General features: G+C 36.7%; 1 protein-coding gene and 1 long non-coding RNA gene across 6 annotated transcripts; one reads left to right on the plus strand and one right to left on the minus strand.

Moving 5' to 3' along the window:
- Positions 1–3,890: 3,890 nt before the first annotated feature.
- Positions 3,891–19,390, plus strand: LOC105691404 (fatty acyl-CoA reductase wat-like). Of its 5 annotated transcripts, none has more exons than XM_012409858.3 (9): positions 3,891–4,336; positions 12,930–13,255; positions 13,334–13,582; positions 13,729–13,874; positions 15,486–15,595; positions 16,526–16,721; positions 17,017–17,265; positions 18,108–18,365; positions 18,443–19,390. In XM_012409858.3, exons 2-9 carry the CDS (start codon positions 12,941–12,943, stop codon positions 18,540–18,542), a joined length of 1,623 nt encoding a protein of 540 aa, XP_012265281.2. In that variant the 5' UTR covers positions 3,891–4,336; positions 12,930–12,940; the 3' UTR covers positions 18,543–19,390. The 5 variants fall into 5 exon arrangements, with proteins under 5 accessions (XP_012265281.2, XP_048516237.1, XP_048516238.1 ...); XM_048660280.1 differs by lacking the exon at positions 3,891–4,336 and adding an exon at positions 6,713–6,830; XM_048660281.1 differs by lacking the exon at positions 3,891–4,336 and adding an exon at positions 10,424–10,475.
- LOC125502244 lies at positions 19,104–22,879 on the minus strand. Its single transcript, XR_007280107.1, has 2 exons — positions 22,742–22,879; positions 19,104–22,662 (listed from the first exon to the last, which is right to left on the minus strand). It is a non-coding gene; the product is annotated as an uncharacterized LOC125502244 (long non-coding RNA).
- Between the last annotated feature and the right edge of the window lie 21 nt (positions 22,880–22,900).

The following is a 22,900-nucleotide window of genomic DNA, read 5'->3' on the forward strand; positions in this document are numbered from 1 at the left end:
TTTCAATTGATAAAGATCCGTTCAAATGCTCCGGCGAAAAAGATAAGACTCATTACCATACCTGAGAGGCTAGTTTTCATAGTTTGAAATCCACGGATCATTAGTAGTTAGATATTGGGCTGTATGGTGTAGTTTCTCAAGAATCAAGGCCACGCTGTTGGATTTGAACCACGTGGTTGACGAATTATTCATAATTATACACGTAACAACTGTCGGGTGGTTTTGGATATAGATTAACTGATGAATTAAGAAAACGAAAACCACAACTATCGTTCAAATTATTTTTGAAAGATGTATAATTCTTGGTTGCTCTAGAAAACCGTTGTTCCATCTTGTAAAGAGTTCTCGATTTCTGACGAAGCGTTCAAATAATTAAAAACTGTGGGAATATTTGCAAAAATGTTTCGTGAAACTTGAAGAATTTCGACGGGGAAGATGCATTATCAGTATGGTTACAGATAAAGCAAATTCTGGAAAATTTGAACAATAAGAATTTTCCAAATATATTATCTCATAAACCCAGTGACGACTTTCATGCGGATCTAACTCATTGTGAGTATTTACATGATATTTTAATCAATCATCTTAAATATAAGCACGTTTGACAAAACTCCAAAATTTACATTTAAAAAGATATGCAAATTAGATGCTAAAGATGAAAGGTCCGTGATTTGATAAGCGATTGAGAAGTTCCAAGGTTGCTAATGCTAAATCTGATGTTGAAATTTCCATTTCAAGGTCATGAACCGCAATAACGCGGAAGTTGCCGATATTTATTGAAGAGAAGAAACAACATTTCATTTGTTTGAAATTCTACTCCAACTATTGTCTTTGGCAAGATAATCGAATCACATTTTACTTCTTATTTTTACAAAGGTGAGTGACGAACAGCGAAAATGTTTCATAACCGCCGCCACACATTATTGAAGCGATAAACTGTTCATCAGATAAAGAACTTCAGAATTTAATTGCTAAACTTCTCGTGATCACCACATTTCTATCGAGAGATCTGATTGACCACTTTGGAATTTTCACCTCCGTATATGTATTATACGAGTTGATAAAATATACGTTAATAAATATCTGAAAAAGTATGTACATAAATAATGCAGTCACATACAAAAATAAATATAAATATGATAGATTGCATGACATAGACGGACGAAACCCTCCAATCTCATTTCCAAATCGCCACACTGTGAATTTATAAATTCGCCGCACAAAGCGATTAATATAATCATGCAAAGCAATTTTTTTCCACCTGTTACTGTAAAAAAAAAGGCATGAGAATTCAGGGTACACGTATAGCCTACGGTGCGAAGAATGGAACTATAGGATATGTGCGTTTCAGAACACGTCAGAAATTATTCACATTATTAAAAAACTATCACATTATCACACAACTGGATAAGTTACTACACGCTTGCGCACAAAATCTGGGTGCGCAATTTCACGTTGTCCGCTCTGTATGTGCTATTGCACTTTGGAATGACACATACATACATGTAGGTATATATGTTGATACATATTTAATCATATGTAATATTTGGTTAGGAAATGCGATCGACGAATATCGAATGACATCCACTCATTTATGATTCCGGTATAAACCTTCATATGCATACCGGTTTGAACAATTATCACCTGAAGGTCATATGAGTATGTGTATCGTGATGATTTTTTTTTTTTCATAAGTTTGACTTAATGTTACGTTATGGCAAACTTTATTTGCGGAAACGGTGATATACATACGCCCTGAATCGATTCGATCAGTCCGACAACTATCAACTCGCAGAAAATCATACCTTTGTAGGTGTAAGATTTTTTTTTCAAATTTTTATCGAGCTTTTCCCCGCATTCCGATTCTTTCTCATAATATGAATGTTGATGATGATGTTTTCGAAAGCCCGCTGTAATGCTCGGTTCGATAATCGATCAGATTACTTCCATTCTTTTCCTGAATAATGCATTATCTTTGAATTTTCTAAAAAGGGTAGTGTCAATATATCTCCGGTAGTGTCATGAAGTGTGTGATCTTTGAAAAACAATGTACCTCTAAAAACCTGGTTTTTAATTTCATTTCAGTTTATGTTCAGTATCAAATAATGTCAAGTCATCAAGTATTATAGATTTTGCCAATAGAACGAATAGGCCGCAAGCCAGAGCATAAAAAGGCGATTCATGATGCAATTTTCTACAGGAATAATTTTTTTTTTTGGAACATGTCGGGGGTGTCCCTTGAATGTAAATCTCAGTTGGCGGGGGATGAACTTTAGCTTTTTTTATCTTGACAAACGCGATTTATTAAATATCTCGCGAACCGTGCATCGCACGACAAACGCAGCTGATATCATTTTTGTAGATATTAAAATTCTCTTCAACTTTTATCCGAAATTTTTTGCTGTAAAATTCATAGGTTTTCATTTATAGCACGTCAAACTTGTTTAAAAACGGTTATGTCTGAATATTTAGTCAAGGGTTGATAACCGTTTATCGAGATAACCGTTTTTTTGCGCCACCCTAATAAATATATGCATATTGTATGTGTAATTTTATATGAAAGTTCACCCCATTGATCGATTCACCAATCGAATGAAATGACCTGTTCATAGTTACACAAAGAAAGATATAGAGCATTAACCTCACGCGTCTCCGGTCAATTTCATTGGTTTCCTTCATTAATCATTCATATATCAATCAGCCAACGTTTTGCATCCTCGCGTACAGTATACTGCTGTCATAGGTAAGGTCACTGCAAACTATCTTTCGATGTTACATCAAGATAAAATTCTTCTACATCAACTCTGATCGTTCGTTTATCGATCTACCATGAAAATCGAGATAACATTCATGATAAACTTTCACGTAACTTTTGAGGAAAGATTTCGATATACTTTTCAAAGAGTTTTTTCTTGGATGTATTCATAAATATGTAAAAGTTCATAAAGGTGCTAAATTAAGTTTCTAAGCCTGTCAACTAATACGTCGTCGAATTATTTATCGGTCAAACAGCGAATGAATTTTAACGTAACATGTATATCAATCGCATAATAAAACTGGCAAATGATTTACTTCGTCGTTTTCGTTCATCTGATCGGTTTAGATCGACGGCCGTTCATCTCAGAAGTTGTTATTTCATTAGTTATAATATGAATAATATATGTGAGCATATGTATTTCTTTTTCTTGCTGCATTCTCACCACAAGATTCCGAGATAGTGACGCAGATGTTGAAGAATATATGAAACTATTTTTTGGTCAAGTTCAAATTTTTCATAAAAGAAAAAAGTATCACCGACCTCCACGAATTCGTACACCCACCAGTGGCCGTTTATTAAATCGCCGATTTTGTACGAATGTTATGATCTCTGCTTCAAGGTTGTTGTAATCTTCCATTTATCAGTCATGGAAATTTGCAGATTTCCATCAGACTGCAGCAATCCGGTTCATCCAAGCCCAATACAGTTAACGCGGAAAATAATAAATGTCGTTTAATGTCAAGTTCCTGACTTTTAATACTTCTTCTGACTGCAGACCGGATGTAATTTCGATTTCCGTATCATCGATCGCTAATTTTAAATATCATTTTTCAGCGTCGTAGATGTTCCAGTAACCAGTTTCTTGAGGTAATATCACCGAAACTTGTTCGAAATGATTTTCAATCTAGTTAGTCGGTCAATCAAAACGAACAAAAAAAAAAAACACTACCGTGAACAAGTGTGAGTTTTAAATTGAACCGCAGGTAGGAAGGCCCGGAATCAATGAATCAATTATAGTTATGTACTAGTGAAACTGAACACTGATTGTATGGCTCAAATGCTTTGGCATATCCCCTCCACGTAAAACTGCTGCTTTCCCGCCGTCTTTTTCAACTGAAGTTCTGAACCATTCTCAGACATATCGAGCCAGTCCTCATCTTCGTGAAGAGCTCGAGCTATTGCTGTCCTCGAGATTGTCAATTCGTAGACGGGAATGAAATAAGTTGTAATGAAAACGGGTTAACCGAAGTATTGTAACAGGGAAAATACTAAATAAGAAAAAAATAAGAGAACAATAAAACACGAAGGGTTCCATATTAGTTCGGCTGTTGAGTATAAACTACCGAAATCTATATAACAGTGGGCCAAAGTTCCTAATACGATAATAGATCGATCGCGATAATCATATTTTATATCCACGTATCGTTATAAAGTCATATCACATGATTATTCCGATTCCGATCTGAGGACATAAAAAAATTAAATAAATTAGCTAATAAAGCCGGGCCACAGGCTCTCTGCAGATACCCTGGAGAACGTCAACGTAGCGCTCTTCTTTTTCGGGAGTTTATAATTAAGGTGAGTGAAATAATGATTGATTCATCTTTGCTACAATCTAATCATCAAAGTTTCAAGTCTTTAGTTTCTCATCCAGTTGATTGAAATTCTTTTTTTTTTCGTGTAACGGAATTTCGGAACCGTTCTGAAAATTATACATCAGAGAAAATCACTTTCACAACCGTCAGGTGAATGTGAGAAATGAATACCGGTGGAGTTTTGGAATTTTCTCGTTACTTCTGAAAACAGAGAAGAATAAACAGAATAAATAAATCGCACCGATCTCAGTTGGTGGGACACAGGGTGTTGAGCTTCAGCTACCATCTCGACAAACGCGTTATATTAAATATCTCGCGAACCGTGCATCGCACGACAAGAGCAGCGCAATCATTTTTGTAGATAATAACATTCTGTACAACTTTTATTGAGAACTTTTTTCTGTAAAATGCATAGGTTTTCATTTATAGCCCGTCAAACTTTCTCATAAATGATTATCTCAGTAAACGGTCATCAACCCTTGACTAACAAAATATTGAGACATAACCATTTTGGAACAAGTTTGACGCGCTATAAATCAAAACCTATCCATTTTACAGAAAAAAGTTTCGGACAAAAGTTAAAGAAAATTTGATTATCTACAAAAATAATATCCACTACGTTTGTCGTGCGATCCACGGTTCGCGAGATATTTAATAAAACGCGTTTGTCGAGATGGCAGCTAGAGCTCAACCCCCTGCGTCCCGCCAACTGAGATTTACATCCAAGGGACACCCCCCGACATGATCTAGAAAAAAAAAAATTATTCCTGTAGAAGATTGCATGATTAACCGACTTTTTATGCTCTGGCTTGCGGCCTACATGTAGCATATCAAGACGAGCATTCGATGGAATAAATGCATCAAGTTTCAACCTTGGTGAAATCTATTGCGCTGTTATACATACATGAGAACTAAGTTCGCATTGGGTTACACGCTAATAACACTTGATGCTAATTCAATGAAATTAGTTATCAATACGTCGGAACGAGTACACATTTTCTATCACGTATGGTACGATAGACTATACATATGTACTAATTATACTGAATCTTCGCTTTAGCTGTCATAAGGAAATTTTCACGCTAATCATCTCAATGGGCCATCGGGACCGACAATGAGTCAATTGATTTAGAATAAAATTGGATTGCACGATCGACTAAATCAATCGTTAATTAAGATGCACATATCAATAACCGCTAGGATGTAAACGTATATAGGAGTAGAATTTCATATATGTATAATTAATAAGTAACGCGGCAAGAGCATATTACGTCGATGCGTTCAATTACGAACATCATCGTCATCATTAACTGCGGTAATTATCACACCGATCGCGTGATGAAAGTGTTGAACAAAGACACTCACAGGTAAAATATGATGTGCCGCAGAATCGCCATTTTGATGAAAAATGTCCAATCTTTCGAAATTTAAGAGTCAATATAGTCGTGCCATTCCATTATTATCACTATTTCTTGCAAAACAACTGTCAAATCATTGCATTATTTTGAAATTTCTACTGTTGACTGATACTTGAAAATCAAGTATAAACATAAGTAGTGCGAAGAGGCTTTTAGAAAAAGGGGGAAAAATATCAGTAAATATATGCATGCTTCGTAACCTTTAGTCGGCACTGTACGTAGTCTCTGTATAACTGAATAATCCATGAATTATTTTATCAGTTTTTCGAATTCTCGTCTGTCAAAGACGCGCACTATAATCAAACGTGAAGTTCTGCATGTCATGCGACAAAAGTTGAATCAAAGAAAACACAAATTGCTTTTTTAAATAAAATAAAACTTCGGAAATATCTGTGGTTGTTAAATTTGACGGAAATTCTGAACTCGTCATCGGGCAAATAAACGTCGCAATTACCGAAGTAAAACAGAGAGAGAGAAAAATGTCAAGGAGATAGCTACAGACGATTCAGGATGTGTATGTCGCGACAGTGTACATTTGACCGGAACCCACAGTACGGTTGCTAATTTCTTAACCCAAGTTTGAAAAAAAAAAATCAGTTATTCAACCAAAAGTTTCACTTCGAGATGATATTTGACTTAAGAAAAAACGACCATATGTCAAATCAAACTGTATGCACGAAACATCTGCATTGATCGTATGTGTTTTGAGTTCGGTGATGAATTATTCGATATAATGTTTAAAACGGAATAATTTCATCCAGTGGCGTTAATAAGACGCGAAAAATTTTTTAGATGATATACCAAAAAAAGCTCTTTCTAACGACTCGATTTAATAAGGCCGTAAAAATTTTTTTTTTTTTTCCAAGATTTATTAATCGTTCGATGTAATTTCCGCGTGGGATTAAGTATTACGGAAATGATGTTATTCGCAAATACCTAACATTAATGAACGGCGTATGTACGCACATCATATTTCAAGTTCTTCGACCTACGGCGAGTGGCAATGGAGTTTTAAATGTGGGCAGAAACACAAATGGAGGTCAATATCATGTTCGAAAGGTATTGATCCTCTACCGACAAGCTGATGTTCGCTCGATCTCGCACCGCCAACTGGAGCTCGATAAAAAAACTAAAAAAATATGACGTTCAAATTTCCAAATTCAATGACGCCTCCGGCCTCTTCAAATTCTCAACGAATATACATATATTGACAATTTCAGACGATAAGGGTCAGAACAAAAGAGAAACGCAAAATAGAGTGCATGCACAAATCATATTCAACCTATAAAAAAAGTTTCAACTCGTTGGCGGTTATCGAGAGGTTTAGATGGAGGGATTGTCCATTCTAGAAAGACTTGCTTCGTGATCTAATTTTACAACGCTAGACTCTCTTCGGTCACTGCTAATACAAGATATTTTTGAATCCATATAGCGAGCTGAACATGAAAATGATTTTTACATGTACTCGAGCGTATGTAGTCAATAATGAGTACGAAATAATCAATTGATCAGACATTGTGGCAGATAATTAGCTAATTCAGAATCAGGATACAAATGGGTAGGAAAGTTATGGCGTCTTGCGAAGGCTGCACGCGTGCAACCTTCGTTCAAATTCTAACGAGTTCTCATGTTCTCCACCCGGAAATCTTGTTCATTACTCGAATTTGGAGGAAATAGGTGATGAATTTTTTCACATGATCGATTATGGAACCATTATGTCCGCATAATATTCTAATGCGTCAACCGTTGGAAACCGGAAATTTGCTATATGTACACAGTACATCGATGATTGTATTGACGTCATTGCATAACATACTTATCGATATTTCTTACCTGATCGATAAAATATTTGGCCATTTTAAACATCAAGGACAAGCGGTATTTCGGAGTTGAGATACGATGCTGAACTGACAAATTTATTCGGGGGAAAATTTAACTCGGAACCTTTGAGCATCAGCCGTTATCAGGCATATTGCTTGGCACGGTGTAGAGGGGAGGCAAGTCGCTAATTATCGGGTAATGTCGATAACAGCCGAATTTAGGCTTGTGGGTGACAAGTCCAAGAATCACTCTCTTCGGTCATGGCCGTCGGGAGGACCGGTATACATCGAGATTGTAAAGGAAAAGAACCGAAGAGCCGAATATCGTTTTTGTTATACGTAGACGGTAGCATTTTTTGGGTTTAAAAGTACGTGTAGATCGCCACAAACGTTCAGGTCCGATGGTCTGATTATAACTTTTACACTCGATTAGCGTACTTATACAATATACCATGTGCATGAACTGAATGGATTGAATTTCTTGTCGCGTTTATAATTTCCGAGCGGTGTGGGTATACTGCAGGGTCACCGAATGGGAAATCCCTCGTTAAAGTTATTCAGAAAAAAGGGAAGTTGCAACCAGCTTTTGTTGCTTTAAAAAATAACGGGTCTTTCCAGAAGAATCATCCGGAGATACTGCAGCTGCAGCACGTCTCCGATGAAGCGGATTGTGAAGCGCTTCACAATCAACCTGACCGGGTGTACATACATAGCTATACTCACATACCGTGGAGATAGTTCCTGAACGATATGCAAGATCTGACGCAGGTTATAAATGCATGTGCGCGCATAAATTTTATGTATGCACATAGCTTAACGAAGTGTACAGCTTCTTATTCTCGGAGTTGCATTTCGAAATTTTCCAACATACTTATAAACGTTATTGAATCCCACATGAATCTGACAATGAATGGATAGTCGATTCTTCACGATCTACGAGTAAGTTGTGACTCAGAAACTAGCTTCTACGTTTTTAATGCAGCATAACGTTTCTGGTATTACTGTTATAACCGACTACCGATTTATTGTTAGTCACCAAAACCAGATGCTGAATTTCAATTTTCTGAATAAACGTTATTCACAATTTCTATTTGACACTTCGATTGGTAGAAGTGGTCCTACACTCTCCAACGTTATTCATCGCGATAACGCTCACTATAGTGAGTTTTGAAAGATTACACGGTAGTGGTAATCCACTTTCCATTGATCTCTACGTCTATGGCAGGCTATTTCGAACCGGTATTTTCAGCCGTACACGGATTACAAAAATTAAACAAATTCGAATCTTTTTTTTTACGAATTCTATTGTAGCCTGATGCACCAGCTGATGTCTAGTGGTTTATTTTTTATTTGGCCTACCTGCGCCATGCAGCGAATAGTATTTATCCATTGGAATTCGACTCTATTCCGGATATACGTGAATTGTTAAATGCCCCTATACGGGCATTCCTACTAAACGAGGACTAGAGCTGGAAGGACGCGTTCTTCGTACATTGCGGTCACCAAATTTTATGAACATGGACTTCTGTGGCCTTTGCAGCTGCTCCAGTAGACTGAGAAATCATTTTCATTGTTGAAGATCATCAAGCTATTTGGTCATTATGAATCTCTAGTACGTGTTAAAACCCGAATAATTCATGCAGCGATTGACCTGCTTACCGTTATTGGGATGCTTAACGTTATAACGTAATAATACTTCCATTACATCAATCGTCACTGACCGATTGAACCAGAACTCGTCATGTAATGGATGAATAGACAACTCTGTTGATAATTTTGTGTCGTAAGATGTCCAGGGTAATTTCAATGTTTCAGACACTTTTTTCGAGCATTGATCTCGTGCGGTCACGATCATGGTTAAGAATTAAGAATTTCGTGCTCCAGCAAAAAATGGCGAATCATTCGGGCTAATAAGCTATTCCACTTGATCGACGCAGATCTGCGTAGTATATCCGTTCTCTTTAACCGTATGCCTAATAGTGTTGTCCGAGATAATTCGAGGTCATCGATATCTGCACCGCGGAAATAATTCGAGCTAGAATATTCTGAAACCGGATTGAAAATGTACGCACAAAATCACTCCATTATTCGAACAAATCATCTTTAGGGTGTGGAGGTCATCTGGTCTTATCGATATTACATGTTCTGTGTTTTTCACTTCTACCCCTAGCACTTCAACGTATACTTATCCGAGCATGAATTACTGTCATTTAGAGTAAAGCACCTTCTGACGTTTCCCAGGAAAACTAAAAACAAAATTTTTGTCGCTATTATGCATTTCTACTACTATTTAATATTGACGGAATAGGAAGTCAATGTACTTCTGTTAATTATAATGGCCTCGCACCGTTAATTATAAATAATCCAGACGTTTTAATTCGATTAGGTATCTGACCCAGACGAATTACCTGGTTTATTCAAAGATTCTAAACACTGGCTCGTTGTTTTGCAGCCCTTATATATAATATCATCGTTACCACATTGTTGTATCGTTCTCAAGTGACAAAAATGTTATAAATACAATAATAAGATTCGACACCATGTTAGATGAATCGAAAAACTAGAGCTTCTTTTTTGTGTTATAAATTTGTAAAAAAAAATTTCTTATTATTTGTGCGATCAAATCAAAGCTGAATTTCTACAAGAAGAAACCACACATCTTCCAATCAAATCATATCATAGTGTTTGAATCCCTAAAGGTATATTCTACCGGTTTATTGTCAAGAACGTTTTTGTTTTATTTCAGCAAACAGCGGTTTAGCCAGTTGCCTCCGCAAGGTCCGGTCAAGATTGATCCCTATTCTATAGATCATACAACATGCTATAGTTGTGAAAATTGTGTAACTGATGTTGAGTGTGCAGGTGGAACGAAAAACATTTCTAGGTAAATTCGCGACACGCAACATCTATCTGCAGTCCGTTGAAGAGTGGTGTCTTTAAATTTTTTAAATATATCATTGCGTAATTAGGGAGGCTAGACGCAATTAGAACACGCGCTCTGCGCGAATTTACCACACCGCCAGAGGCGTGACAAGAAACTCCGATTCGCCGCGATCGAAACTGCCCTCTAATTGTAAGCAGAGACTTGGAAAAGCGATTGATAATAACTTCGGAACGATAAGTTTGAAAATCCAAATGTTACGTACGATCGCGACACAACAATTATTCGGACAAGACGTTATCCTTATCCAATTCTCCCGATCCAAGTACCGATCGTTGTCGTGCTTTTTTTTATGGAATTAAATTCGGACCAATTGGAATAAAAATTTGTGATCAATGTTCCAATTGTCTAAAATATTGGCCAATTAAATATTGCGATAAAGTTGGCCTTTTGTTTCGAAGATGGAGCAGCTGAAGTTCACGATCAAACTTTCACTCCCGCGTTGTCTCACGTCTGGCAAGTATTGCTCGCCGACGCAATACTCGATATCTATTGTACGTACGTACGTATGTTGTACATATCTAAAGCCAAAAGTCTTGCCGTTACTATTGAGTATATTGAGTGTAACCGCGACAACCGAGACATGCCTATAGCGGCGCACCTGTCAAAGACGCAACGTCAAAAGTGTACGATCAGAAGTTTTCTGTTATTAAAAATAAAGTGAATAAGAAATCGAAGGAAAACAATCCGCATTTATAATATGTGAGCGAACGACAGTCGGTGTGTTTCTCTTTTGCGTTTTTGGCTACATTTATTCACCGTAATCTGCCGTTTTTTAATCGACACTTATTACACTTACGTAAGTCCCGAAGATATTTCAAACAGACAACGAATGTCCGAAACAAAAAACTATAAGTAAGTCTCTGTGTAACTGTGTGAATAATGAATAATTGTGACGCTGTAATTCAGTAGAAATATAAAAGATGCGGTTTCGCGATACGTTATATTTTCATCGGGGAATCCTAGTGGTATATAAAATTTCCGACATCGATACCGCGTATAATTTACCGATGATGTCCGGCTACACGATTGATGTAATTATGCAAGCAAACCGCCAATTCAAGTGAATACTGTCCGATGCCAACGCCAACAAGCGATACTTTTCCGCTGTTTAGAATCATCTTGTTTTTTTTTCTACCTCACCGCTAATTACTTTTTGCACAATTTTAAATCTTTTAGATCCTGATCAGATACCGCGTCGGAAATGAAACGACCAATTCTAATTCAAGCATGATTTGAAGATATAAATTCTAATGGTTTATCGAATGATGAATAAATTTTGCAAAAAAAAAAAATCATTCGTATAGAGATGAGACCCGCGAGACCCACGAGACTTCTAACTTCACACTTACATATTTATGATCGTTATGAGGAAACAGACCTCGTGTCATCGATGAGTATATGATACTCGTCGCTGCGCGGTATGTACGCGGTGCCGTATAGTAATCCGGACCCATATGATCGCAGTATGGCGCAGAAGCCGTTTCAACATTCGAGCATGCCGAGAATTGCAATCAGCAATCGTCGCATCGTTTCCAATGGGTCAAGAAAACTTGCCCAACGTACCATAGATTCGTTTTGACACATATGCGTATACGTATGCGTACGCATGTAACCGGTGGTCACCGTTTTCGGCATAACGTTGAGAAAAAAAAACGGCAGTTACACATAAGTTAGTCAGTAAAGAATTGGGAATAGTATGGAAGGTATTTTTGTATAATTTTGCGGGTATTTACAAGAGGGTCGAAGAGTTAACTTCAAGTTGATGATCGCAGACCGCTCGTTTAAATCAGATTGTTGAGATTCGAGATTTTATTTACAAGCAAATTGGGTTTTCTATTGCTTTACGTTATTAATAACTTGCTTGTTGATGGAGAATTTGCAATGAGATTACGATGAGGTAATTACCAAAGAGCAGATGCGCGTCTCCGAAGGCGCCTATGTTTGCTCGCTGTTCTACTCTAGGATACGGTTTTCAATCGTCGATTTCGATCGTAGTGTGAAATATGGGATGTCGGTGTTTTTTATTTCAATGTTCCCTCTTCTCTTTAACGAGAACTTCAAAATATTCAAGAATCATATCCGACAGGAATACAGAATACCCCGAAATTCAGGAACTCGTCCTGCAAGTATCACGACATAATGCATACTATATGAGATATTCTCAAGAAAATGTTGTTGCCACGTGACGAAAATACGATTTAAAAAGATTCCGTCTACCTCAGATATCCCTCATTGTCCATACCCTCTCACGTGGACGACGAATGACTGCGAATGTACATCGCTGCTCTCCATTATAATATTGAAAAATATTGCCCACATTGCGAAACTCGGAATTTCCTCAACTCGAATCGATCTTCTGAAATAAACTTGAATGCGTGTATCTTTCGATTACAGAATTCGTAACAATGGTCGAAGTATTGATGGAGTCAGGTGGTCAAGAAGTTGCTGTAGCCGATAGCTGTGAATCCAGAGCCGAAGTCCCGAGTGATTTGTCGCTAACGATTACCGAAGCAACCGTTCCGCAAATAAAATTATCAAAAATTCAACAGTTTTATGCCGGGCAGAGTGTGTTCGTTACCGGTGGTACGGGATTCTTGGGAAAACTCCTCATCGAAAAACTTTTGAGGACCTGTCCCGGAATAGTTTCCATATACCTTCTCGTTCGCCAAAAAAAAGGCAAGGATGTCCACCAGAGGACCGAAGAAATATTCGACGATATGGTAAGCATCGAGTTAAATTTTTCTGAAAAAACGTTACGGATCCGACATTTCGAATGTACTGAATTATTATTTGATCAGCTTTTCCAACGGCTCAAAGAAGAAGTGCCGAAATTCCGTCACCAGATCGTACCAATTTCCGGCGACTGCAGTGCACCTGGATTAGGTTTGTCGCCAGCCGACAGAGCAACCTTAATTAGAGAAGTTTCGATAGTTTTTCACGGAGCTGCTACTGTCAGATTTGATGAAAAACTCAGACTTGCCGTTGCCATCAATGTACAATCGCCAAAGGAAATACTGGAACTTTGCCGAGAAATGCCAAAGCTAAAGGTATTTAATCAAATTTCTCTTTATCGTCGTTATTTTTTTGTTATTTCATTTTACGTAATATGCAAATCGTCGAATTGATTATGTTCGTCAGAATATGATCAACGTGTTATGAGAATAATATATTTGATAATAAACTTGATTTCCAGTCCGTGTTACACGTATCTACAGCATACGCAAACTGCCCCCAGGAGGTGATTGAAGAGAAATTTTACGAACCTCCAATTGAGTATAAAAAACTACTCACCATCATGGAATGCGTGAATGATAAATTGCTCGACGAGATAACGCCAGAGTAAGTATCTCATTAATCGGTCGATTGAGGCAAAACTACACATTTATCCGATTTAGATAAAATAAAATAAATTACACGTTAGTGTTTTCGAATAGAAGATACGTGTAACTTGTTTTGTTGTTGTCGGTGAGAAGGTAAAGAAAAAAAAAAGAAATAGAAAATTAAATAATCAAATATATGTATATTTACAAATTCACTTCGATTCAAAACAGGCTGACGTCTTTTCGAAGTCTATAACGTCAGTTCTTGCGGGGAATTCATGACACATCGTGATATATTCTATCGTCGGAGAATATTTGCCTTCTCATCACAGATGTTAAGTATACTAGACTAAGGGTCACGTGTTTCTATGTCCACGGCGATCTCGAGGCGAATGTGTTAGATCCGTGGATCGGAATAATTCTTTTGCTAAAAATGCCGTTCTTGCTGAGAAAAAAATCAACGGAGAATTGAATATGACTCGTTTGTTCGGCGAGTCTTATAATCCAGCAGCGGTTGCATTATTTCCGTTTGTAAAGCGATGATGACGCACGATGGATGAAAAAAGGGAAACATTCGAACCTGTGCAGTTTCGATGTAGCCAAGTTTCGGTGAACTATGTAAATTGAATTCAAAGGAGTTATAATAAAGGCTATAAATTCAATGATATTGGTATGGAAGATACAAATCGCGATATTATGTGCGCGGTATAAATAAAATGAGTCAAGGGAATAATTAACTGAAAATTATGATTGTTACCACTGGGTAAACACTATTCACGTGTCCGAATATATTTAGTTAATGAATCGAAATCACCCAATGATATCAATTGACGTTGTATATTGAGTTTAGATAATAGTTTATTCAAATTTTATAACGATTACTTGTTCCTTTAGAGTCACAAGACACATGTATGCTATTGAATTCATTGAACTGATAATGCACACGTGATATACGCGTACAATTGTCCATGCATATTTAAACCATTGAGTTGCACGTGTGAAATGGGGATACGATTATTATTCGATTATACGAATTTGCATAACGCGCTCGACTGCCCGAAGTTCATTAACTCTAAACGGAAAAAAGTAGTTGCCGAAAATTTTATTCAGAGCTCGTATACTATACATTATATCTATCATGATTGCGCTCATACATTTGATTTACTTCTCAAATAAAACATCTGGCATCTCAAGATCAGATCTGCAGTTACCTTGACCTTCCTCATATATCATACTCTATTCACGTATCGCGTAAAAGAAAGTAACGCAAAGTAAGTCGTAGTACAATAAAAATATTTATATATACACCTATCGAACCTGGACCCGAGGATTTTATGTGTGTTGAGCAGGCGCAAATCGACGATGTTTCATACCATGATTCAACTTGGTAACTCGTAATTGTTTTCTCCTCAAATGATGAATTTCGCAAATAAGGTTCTAACTTTGTTCGGAAACAATCACCGATCATTGGCATAAATTATCGGTTAACTCTTGATATTAAATCGATGAAAGTTTATTGCAACGTCCTGACGTGGATGTTTACCACGGCAGATCGTGTCGTTTGCCTCCGCTATTTTCGATGCTGAATATATTGAGATGAACTAAATTGTTCGTATAAAAACTGTTGCAGTTTGCTCGGTAAATGGCCAAACACCTATGCGTATACAAAGGCGATCGCTGAACACGTAATCAGAGAAGAAGCAGGAAATCTACCCGTGGGAATGTTCCGTCCGGCTATTGGTAAGATAACGAGGAAAAAGAAAAAGCAATAATAAAACCAAATTATATTGTTGAAAAACAAGTTTCATCAACATTCTGGTATTGGAGTCACGTTCGAAGAGATGCAGTATTTTGGCATAACATTTAATTGGGTATGCAAACCCTGCTGAGCTTTCAGATTGACGATAGAATCAAATTTCTTGCATGCAGATTTAAAAATACAAAAGTATGAATTTACATTCTATAAACATATTAAACTTTCGGCTTACAAGTTGGGCAATGAGCTCTCGGGCAAACCGAAAGACCCATTGACGAGATTTGCGGTTACTCAAACGAAACTACGTGAAAAATTGAAATTCTTTACAAAATATTCATGTCCGTCAAGAATATGAATTGTAAAGAAATGACATTCCACATCTCTGATTAATGCTTGTCGGTCTCGTTGGTTCTTGTATTCGTGAATGGCATACGGCATGTGGGTAGGTAATATGATGAATTCATCATCACGAAATAACTAATCTCGAGTGACTACCTAACTTACGTTAATGACTTTGGATCAGGAGTACAGGATTTAGCAGACTTACGACCTTACTAACTCTAGCGTCATCTTTTTCTTCTTCTCCATTGTGAGTTTAGATCACTTATTCGCCCTACTATCTTGAATATCGGTTCTGCGTTTATTGTTATGTGAAGCGATGACGCCCGCAAGACTATTTTTTTGAAAGTCGTGACCGTAAATTTCGCCGGTCAGAACTGTCTTTATTCTGACAGATATTTTACGAAAGAACAGCTTAACGAGGCTAGAAAGGGAAAAACATTAACTTAAATCATAGAACGACACGGTAACGAATATCCCTCCATCAAAGCTATGCCGTGGCCTATTCCAAATGACGACAATTGCACTGTTCATTAGACCAGAAAGATTCTAACTAGCATTATTTCTATTTCTAGTCATCTCAACGTACCAAGAGCCGATTAGGGGATGGATCGACAACATGTACGGTCCAACAGGAGTGGCAGCTGGGGCTGGAACTGGATTGCTCAGATCACTTCATTGCGATGGTTCCATACAAGCTAACGTCGTACCCGGTGATATGACCGTTAACGCGATGATTGTAGCCGCTTGGGATGTGGCCCAGGTTAAGAGGTAGGCTATACGGATTGTTCTAAATTTGAGGGAAATGCCGTAGTCCAAAATAAACTATATTGTTACGGAACTGACGCGACCTTCGGACTTTGACGGAATACTAACTGACTGCTAACGAGCTGGACGACGTTCGTGAAACTTATGAACAAAGCTCAGAAGGGTTGATCAAGATTGTAATAAAAAAGGAGTTGAAATGAAGAAGCGTATCATGTCGTTTTCTACAATATTATGTTTCGAGTATCTTGTCAATATTCGAAGGTGCGAATTTTCTATCATTCGTGTTTCTCTGATCTAGAAAAAATAGCAACATCGCAGACCTACCGATCTACAATTTCTGCAGTAAAGACAACCCAATAACGTGGGATGAGCTCAAAGAAATGTCCGAAAAACACGGTATCGAATATCCCTCGATCAAAGCTATGTGGTACTATAGCTTCCGAAATACGAAGAACAGGTTACTTCATCTGTTTTACGTATACCTGCTCCATCTTCTTCCAGCCCTCATCATCGATGCCGCAACGATATGCGTTGGAAAACAACCAAGGTAAGATACGTGGAAATCAAAATTCATTAATTTCCATCTTCCTCTGGCGATTTTTTTTTTTTTCTTTCTTCATCACGTCATCCACGCGATTCGCGTTTTGTCCTTATTGCAGTACTCAAGTTTATTTTTTTTACATAATGGAAATGTTTCGGAATTAAAGTTTGTATTAATATACATATATATGTTCAGGTAATGTCGCGTATATCAGTGTAGACGATGTCAGAGGGTTTACATTAGGTATTGGTAACATAGTTTGACTTGATTACCACGTACGCCTGGCGCAGTTCTTTTTGACCCCTCGACCGCAAGGACCGTACCACTTGCGAGGTCACAACCAACTTCGCCATGCATACGTATACCTATATCAGAATCAATACGGATATGGATCCGTACGCGAGCAAAAATGGTAATTTGAAAATGTAAAACAAAGTCTAAATATATTTTTGAAATGACAAGTCACGAAACTTTATATTGCAGCACTGCAATAAGCGTGAATTGTTGATTGAAATATTTAACTTCTTATAGAATGTGTATATTTAAAATATCATGTAAACCGAACGATTCTTCCGCAGTCATCGCAACTGAATGAATAAACATGTAATATCAAAATATCACAAGTATGACTGGGTAATCATATTCCCAGCTACGTAAAAAACTGTCCCAAAATATAATCCGGTTTATAAATGTTCGGTAACACTCCGATGGTGAAACTTTCAGTTATTCAAATCTAACTGTACCGAATTTCAATTTGCACACTCAAAATTATTCGCCAGAGCGTTGTACTTGATCTTGTACTTCCATGATGGAAAAAATAACTAAATCACTGATATTATTTCTTACAGATTGTTGAAAATCTACAAAAAAATTCACAAGTTTATGACTGTGCTCAATTACTTCACTACCCAAGAGTGGAAATTTTCAACAGACAGAGTTCGTTCGATGTTAGGTAAACTAGAAATGGACGACAGACAAAATTTCTCTTTTAATATACAGGATATTTCATGGGATACATATTTCGAGACTTATATTCAGGGCATTCGACTTTACCTGCTTAAGGATCCTGTCGAAACGCTTCCACAAGCCAAAATCAGATGGCAAAGGTAAAAAACAAACCTTTGTTTCCATGTTACAATTAGTCTTATACGTAATAACGTTATCAAATTTTTCTTGTTTTCAGAATGTATTGGATTCATCAAGGTTTTAAATTGTTACTTTTCTATGTGCTGCTGAGAATTTCATGGCTCGTATTGTCCACGGTCTTTTCCATCATCTTCTAAAGGTAGATTTATCGGAAACAAATAACATCAACGCTTATTTTACGATTATTTAAGCCTGGATATTTGCCGCGAAAGTGTTTATATGATTTATAAAAACTTTCGATCACATCCTCCACAGTTGTCAGACAATGAGTTAGAGTTTTACCGAAAACTGGAATACTAAAAATTGAAAAAAATAAATCGAAAAATAATTGAAAAAGCATCGAGACAGCTATCGCGAAATATACACTTCAATTGAATGTTAGGTATACAGGTAATTTCGGGAGAGATTGTCACAAGATGGCCAATGGACGCGGTATTGTCAAATTTTTTACTCTCATTTGAAAGATTATTCAAAGAATTGAAATTTGTTTGTTGGTAAGATTTTTGTAATATTTCAACTGCGATAGGTATTTTTTGACCGTTGGCTATGTGGGCTTGCGACGATATCCGCCGGAATTATTCTAAACTACCCGAGTAAAGGATATGTTTTTCTTGTCATAATCATGCTGGTTTTGCGGAGGTCCGTTTCATATATCGGCGCAATAATGGCGTGCGATGTAAAGTGATGAAAATAATAGGAATCATTGTTTATATGTATAGAATGACGTCGAAATCACAAGTAATTTTTATTTATCTAGAAAGAGGTATCTGATTTATAAGTAAAAATTTTGAAAAGAAAAAACAAAAAATAACTTTTAATGTTGATAAATGTTTTTGTTACACGATCGATTTTACTATCTGTTATAACTTTAAGAATAGAAATAAGACTTGTTAAACTTTGAATTGTATACAAACTGTTTTTTTTTTCCTTCTGTATACGCTCATTATTTATATCCAATAAATGTTTTATAAGTATGCAACCCAAACGAGTGTATTGTTCGACAATGTTTTGTTACTTCATTTCATTTTCCTTATTCATATTCAAACTAGATGGAAAAACTTACGGAATTAATTATACTCATTGACCGCTATGACAAAGAAAGCACAGTACTTACAATTTAGTTCACTTCACACGCACCCGTGATGAATGCACAAGTCTTGTTTAGACACTTTATGCCAGTTTTTGAACTTGACATTAATTGTAACCCTCAACTTCACCTCGAATAGGTAAAATGAAATTTCTCAAACAAAACAGCGTTGCTAATAAACTATGAGTCATTAAGACCGTCAAGACGCAACACGTGGATTTCTCGAATTTATTTTACAACAATATTTGCATCGAAACATATCAGGTAATTAAAATAGAATTCTAACGTGCACGTCAAATCGTGAATGGCGTAATCGTATTGTACACACTTTACAAGAGAATCAGTTCCAATGAAAATTCAAAGAACTAATTAATCGTGGGTAAACAAGTATAACACTAGAAAATTGTTACCGTGAGCGCTGTGTTATAGTTGATGCATGTAATATATAATGTTCAACAAGTTTGTCGTTTGTCTTAAATCTGCCGGATAGACAACTTCCGAATTATTTCGGATTCATGGTTTAATGAAGGAATTTTATACAACTTTTCCGTTTCCGCAATGATCAATAATCGTTGATTCCACTTTTTACTTTTAGAACGATTATAAGATCTTTCTGTTTCATGTGTCGAGCAGGAAATAATAAAAAAGGAACCTTCGCGGTTTATTTTCGTCACGATAAGATTATGCGTAACAATCCTGAGAAGACATTGATCTCATTGTCAGTGAATCCACTGATCCTGATGATCCTGAAATTACATAGTTTAATAATTACATCGCTGATTGAACATTCTAATTACACTAGAAGATCAGTGACGTATCTTTCGAATTTCGCCGATCAAGACGTAAAAATGTGCCGAAATGTTGATTTGAAGTAAAAAAAAATATCACCAAATAATGAAAAAAATTGCACGCGATGGTGAAAAAAAAAACGATTTACGTTCGGTACAAGCACCTAACATAACGGATCGAGAAGTTTTACGACACGTCTACTCATCCTTGTTAATTATAGGCATTGTACCGGTTTAAGAGAATGATGGAATTTTTTATTTTGTTGCCATTCGAGATTTGATCAGCTGGCGAAGGAAAATAACTCTCTGAAAAAGTGGGACATCAAATGAATATTTTGATACGGCGAAGATTGAAACTGTATAAGTCGGACCACCGGATAGATTGGGCCGTTCCACAGAAAATGACACCGGGGGCAATGTATACTTTCTGAAGAACGATCAGATTTGCCTAGAGACAACCGAATATTATGTCTTCAACTTCCCAATTCATTTAGCATTATTCTTGCACCGCTTTACCTCACTCTTCTTAAATATTTAAGCCCATTATTTGATTTCAGCAGTGTATCCGAAATCAACCCTTCCTTGGCAAAATACGCTATTGCTGTCTCTCAGACAGACAGACCGCAGTGATTTTGAGAGCTTGAAATTCTGCGGCAAATTAAGCAAACTTCTGTGTTTTTTATTCCTCTATCCACAAATTTATTTTATAAGCTAAAAAAACCTTGGAATAAAGTTAATCGTCGAAAATATCATGGAGCGAAAGCTCAACTGTGTTTAATTGAAGGGTCAATGATTTTGTTAAAGGGTATTAATTATTCATGCGTTCAAATACAAAAGACAGCCCATCTTATCATAGGAGTGTGGCATTAATGTTAGTTAAATACTACACGTTACTCCTCGACATGTGTATCCATAAGATAAAAAACCTGAAAATATCTGGAGGAAGTTCAAGAATTTTTTTATGAGTATCTCAAGTCTCGTAACAAGACAAAAAACAAGAAAATATTTCAAATGATAATGAGCATTGGACGGCTATTCTATACATTAATAATTTATGACCTAACAAATGTATCACGTCAAACGTATTTTAATGAACCCATGTCTGTGTTCATCGATTGCTATGGATCAAACATCTTTTCTTTTCTACCAAAATTGGTTTGAAATCGTTGACCCAAATCTTCTTCGTCACTACAAGATTTTTATAACTTACAAAGCCCGAACGTTACGTTCTAAAATTTAGTTCATGTTCATAAAGCGGTTGAATACTGATCTCCGGTTTCACGTGCTTACAGTGATTAATTTATTTATGTTGTTGGAGTTTGTAAGAAATATATCGACCTTGAATTTTTTTGATTTATATCTAGTTGACCGGGTGTGTGAATCTGGAACTATTAGGCATCGAAAGGATGAGTGCACAATTAATCGTCAAAGTTCTGAAAAAAATATCTGTAAAAAAGTGTTTCTAAAAAGACACAAATGGCGGAAATTCAAATAATAGTCGAACTTTTTCAAACTCGATATAGAATTGAAATTATCTAATTTATATTTCACTCCAATATATTAAACGATAATATCATCGCTGCTGACGTAATTTTCACGGATTTGAATTCCAGGGAAAAAACTTGATTCGAATGATATCGATCAGCGTTATAATGAATTCATCAGAGATATGAGTTTTGATAATGGGAAGCTTGGCGTGCGATAGTTATTGAAATCATTCAGAACTTCCTGCAACTTCTTCTCCAAATATTATCGCGAAGAATACGGACGCAATCAACCGACGAAATAATTCGTATACCTTGATCTTTTAGGTGTGAATTTCGAAGTGACGTACGTCATAATAACGTTGATGGAATCAACTGCGACACTTTTCGTGGCAATATCATATGATAATACGATAAAAATTGGTAATTTCTTCAGACTGCATCTTTCCACCTTTTTCTTCTACATTATCGCAATTCAGATTTGAAAGTAAAAAATAACAACTATTGTATCTCGTTGGCAGTAATGAACTTCGTACAGGTGCGAAAGCGTTTATTTCTGGACACCACGAGAACTGCATTATGGCACAAGTGCGAATGCGATACCTTCGTTGCATGAAAATTTTACAATACATGAATACAAAAAAGTATAACGAAGACAGTTCGAAATTAGCTTTTCCCGCTGTTTTTAATGCTTGCTTTATCATCGAACAGTGCTGTATCTCATTGTCAGCTTTAATTTTCAGCATACATCAATCTTTTTCCATCCGAGGAACTTGACTTTTACGTGGGCATGGGGTCAGTAGCGACCCCGTCGATGTCAACAGGGTTGATATTGAGCTTTGAACGTTCTGTGCGCACGTATGGTCCGAATCAAAAACTGGTTAGTCCGAGGATTTCCCTATGATAAATATCGTGAACGTTGGAAAATGCCAGTTGTATTACCGCAAATAGGTAGTATACTTATAGAATATTTCCACCTGTTCTGCAGTGGCGAGATCCACCTTCGATAAAATCGGACAACCACCAAAGAGTGATCAGGATTCGAGTGGTAGGAGAACGATAACTGCTGGACGTGGGCAGCGAGTTCAAGACGGAAGGGGAACGCTTGATGATTGTATATAAGAGTGAAGTGGCGA

Source organism: Athalia rosae, chromosome 1 (assembly GCF_917208135.1).
Source record: "Athalia rosae chromosome 1, iyAthRosa1.1, whole genome shotgun sequence".
Lineage (NCBI taxonomy): Eukaryota > Metazoa > Arthropoda > Insecta > Hymenoptera > Athaliidae > Athalia > Athalia rosae.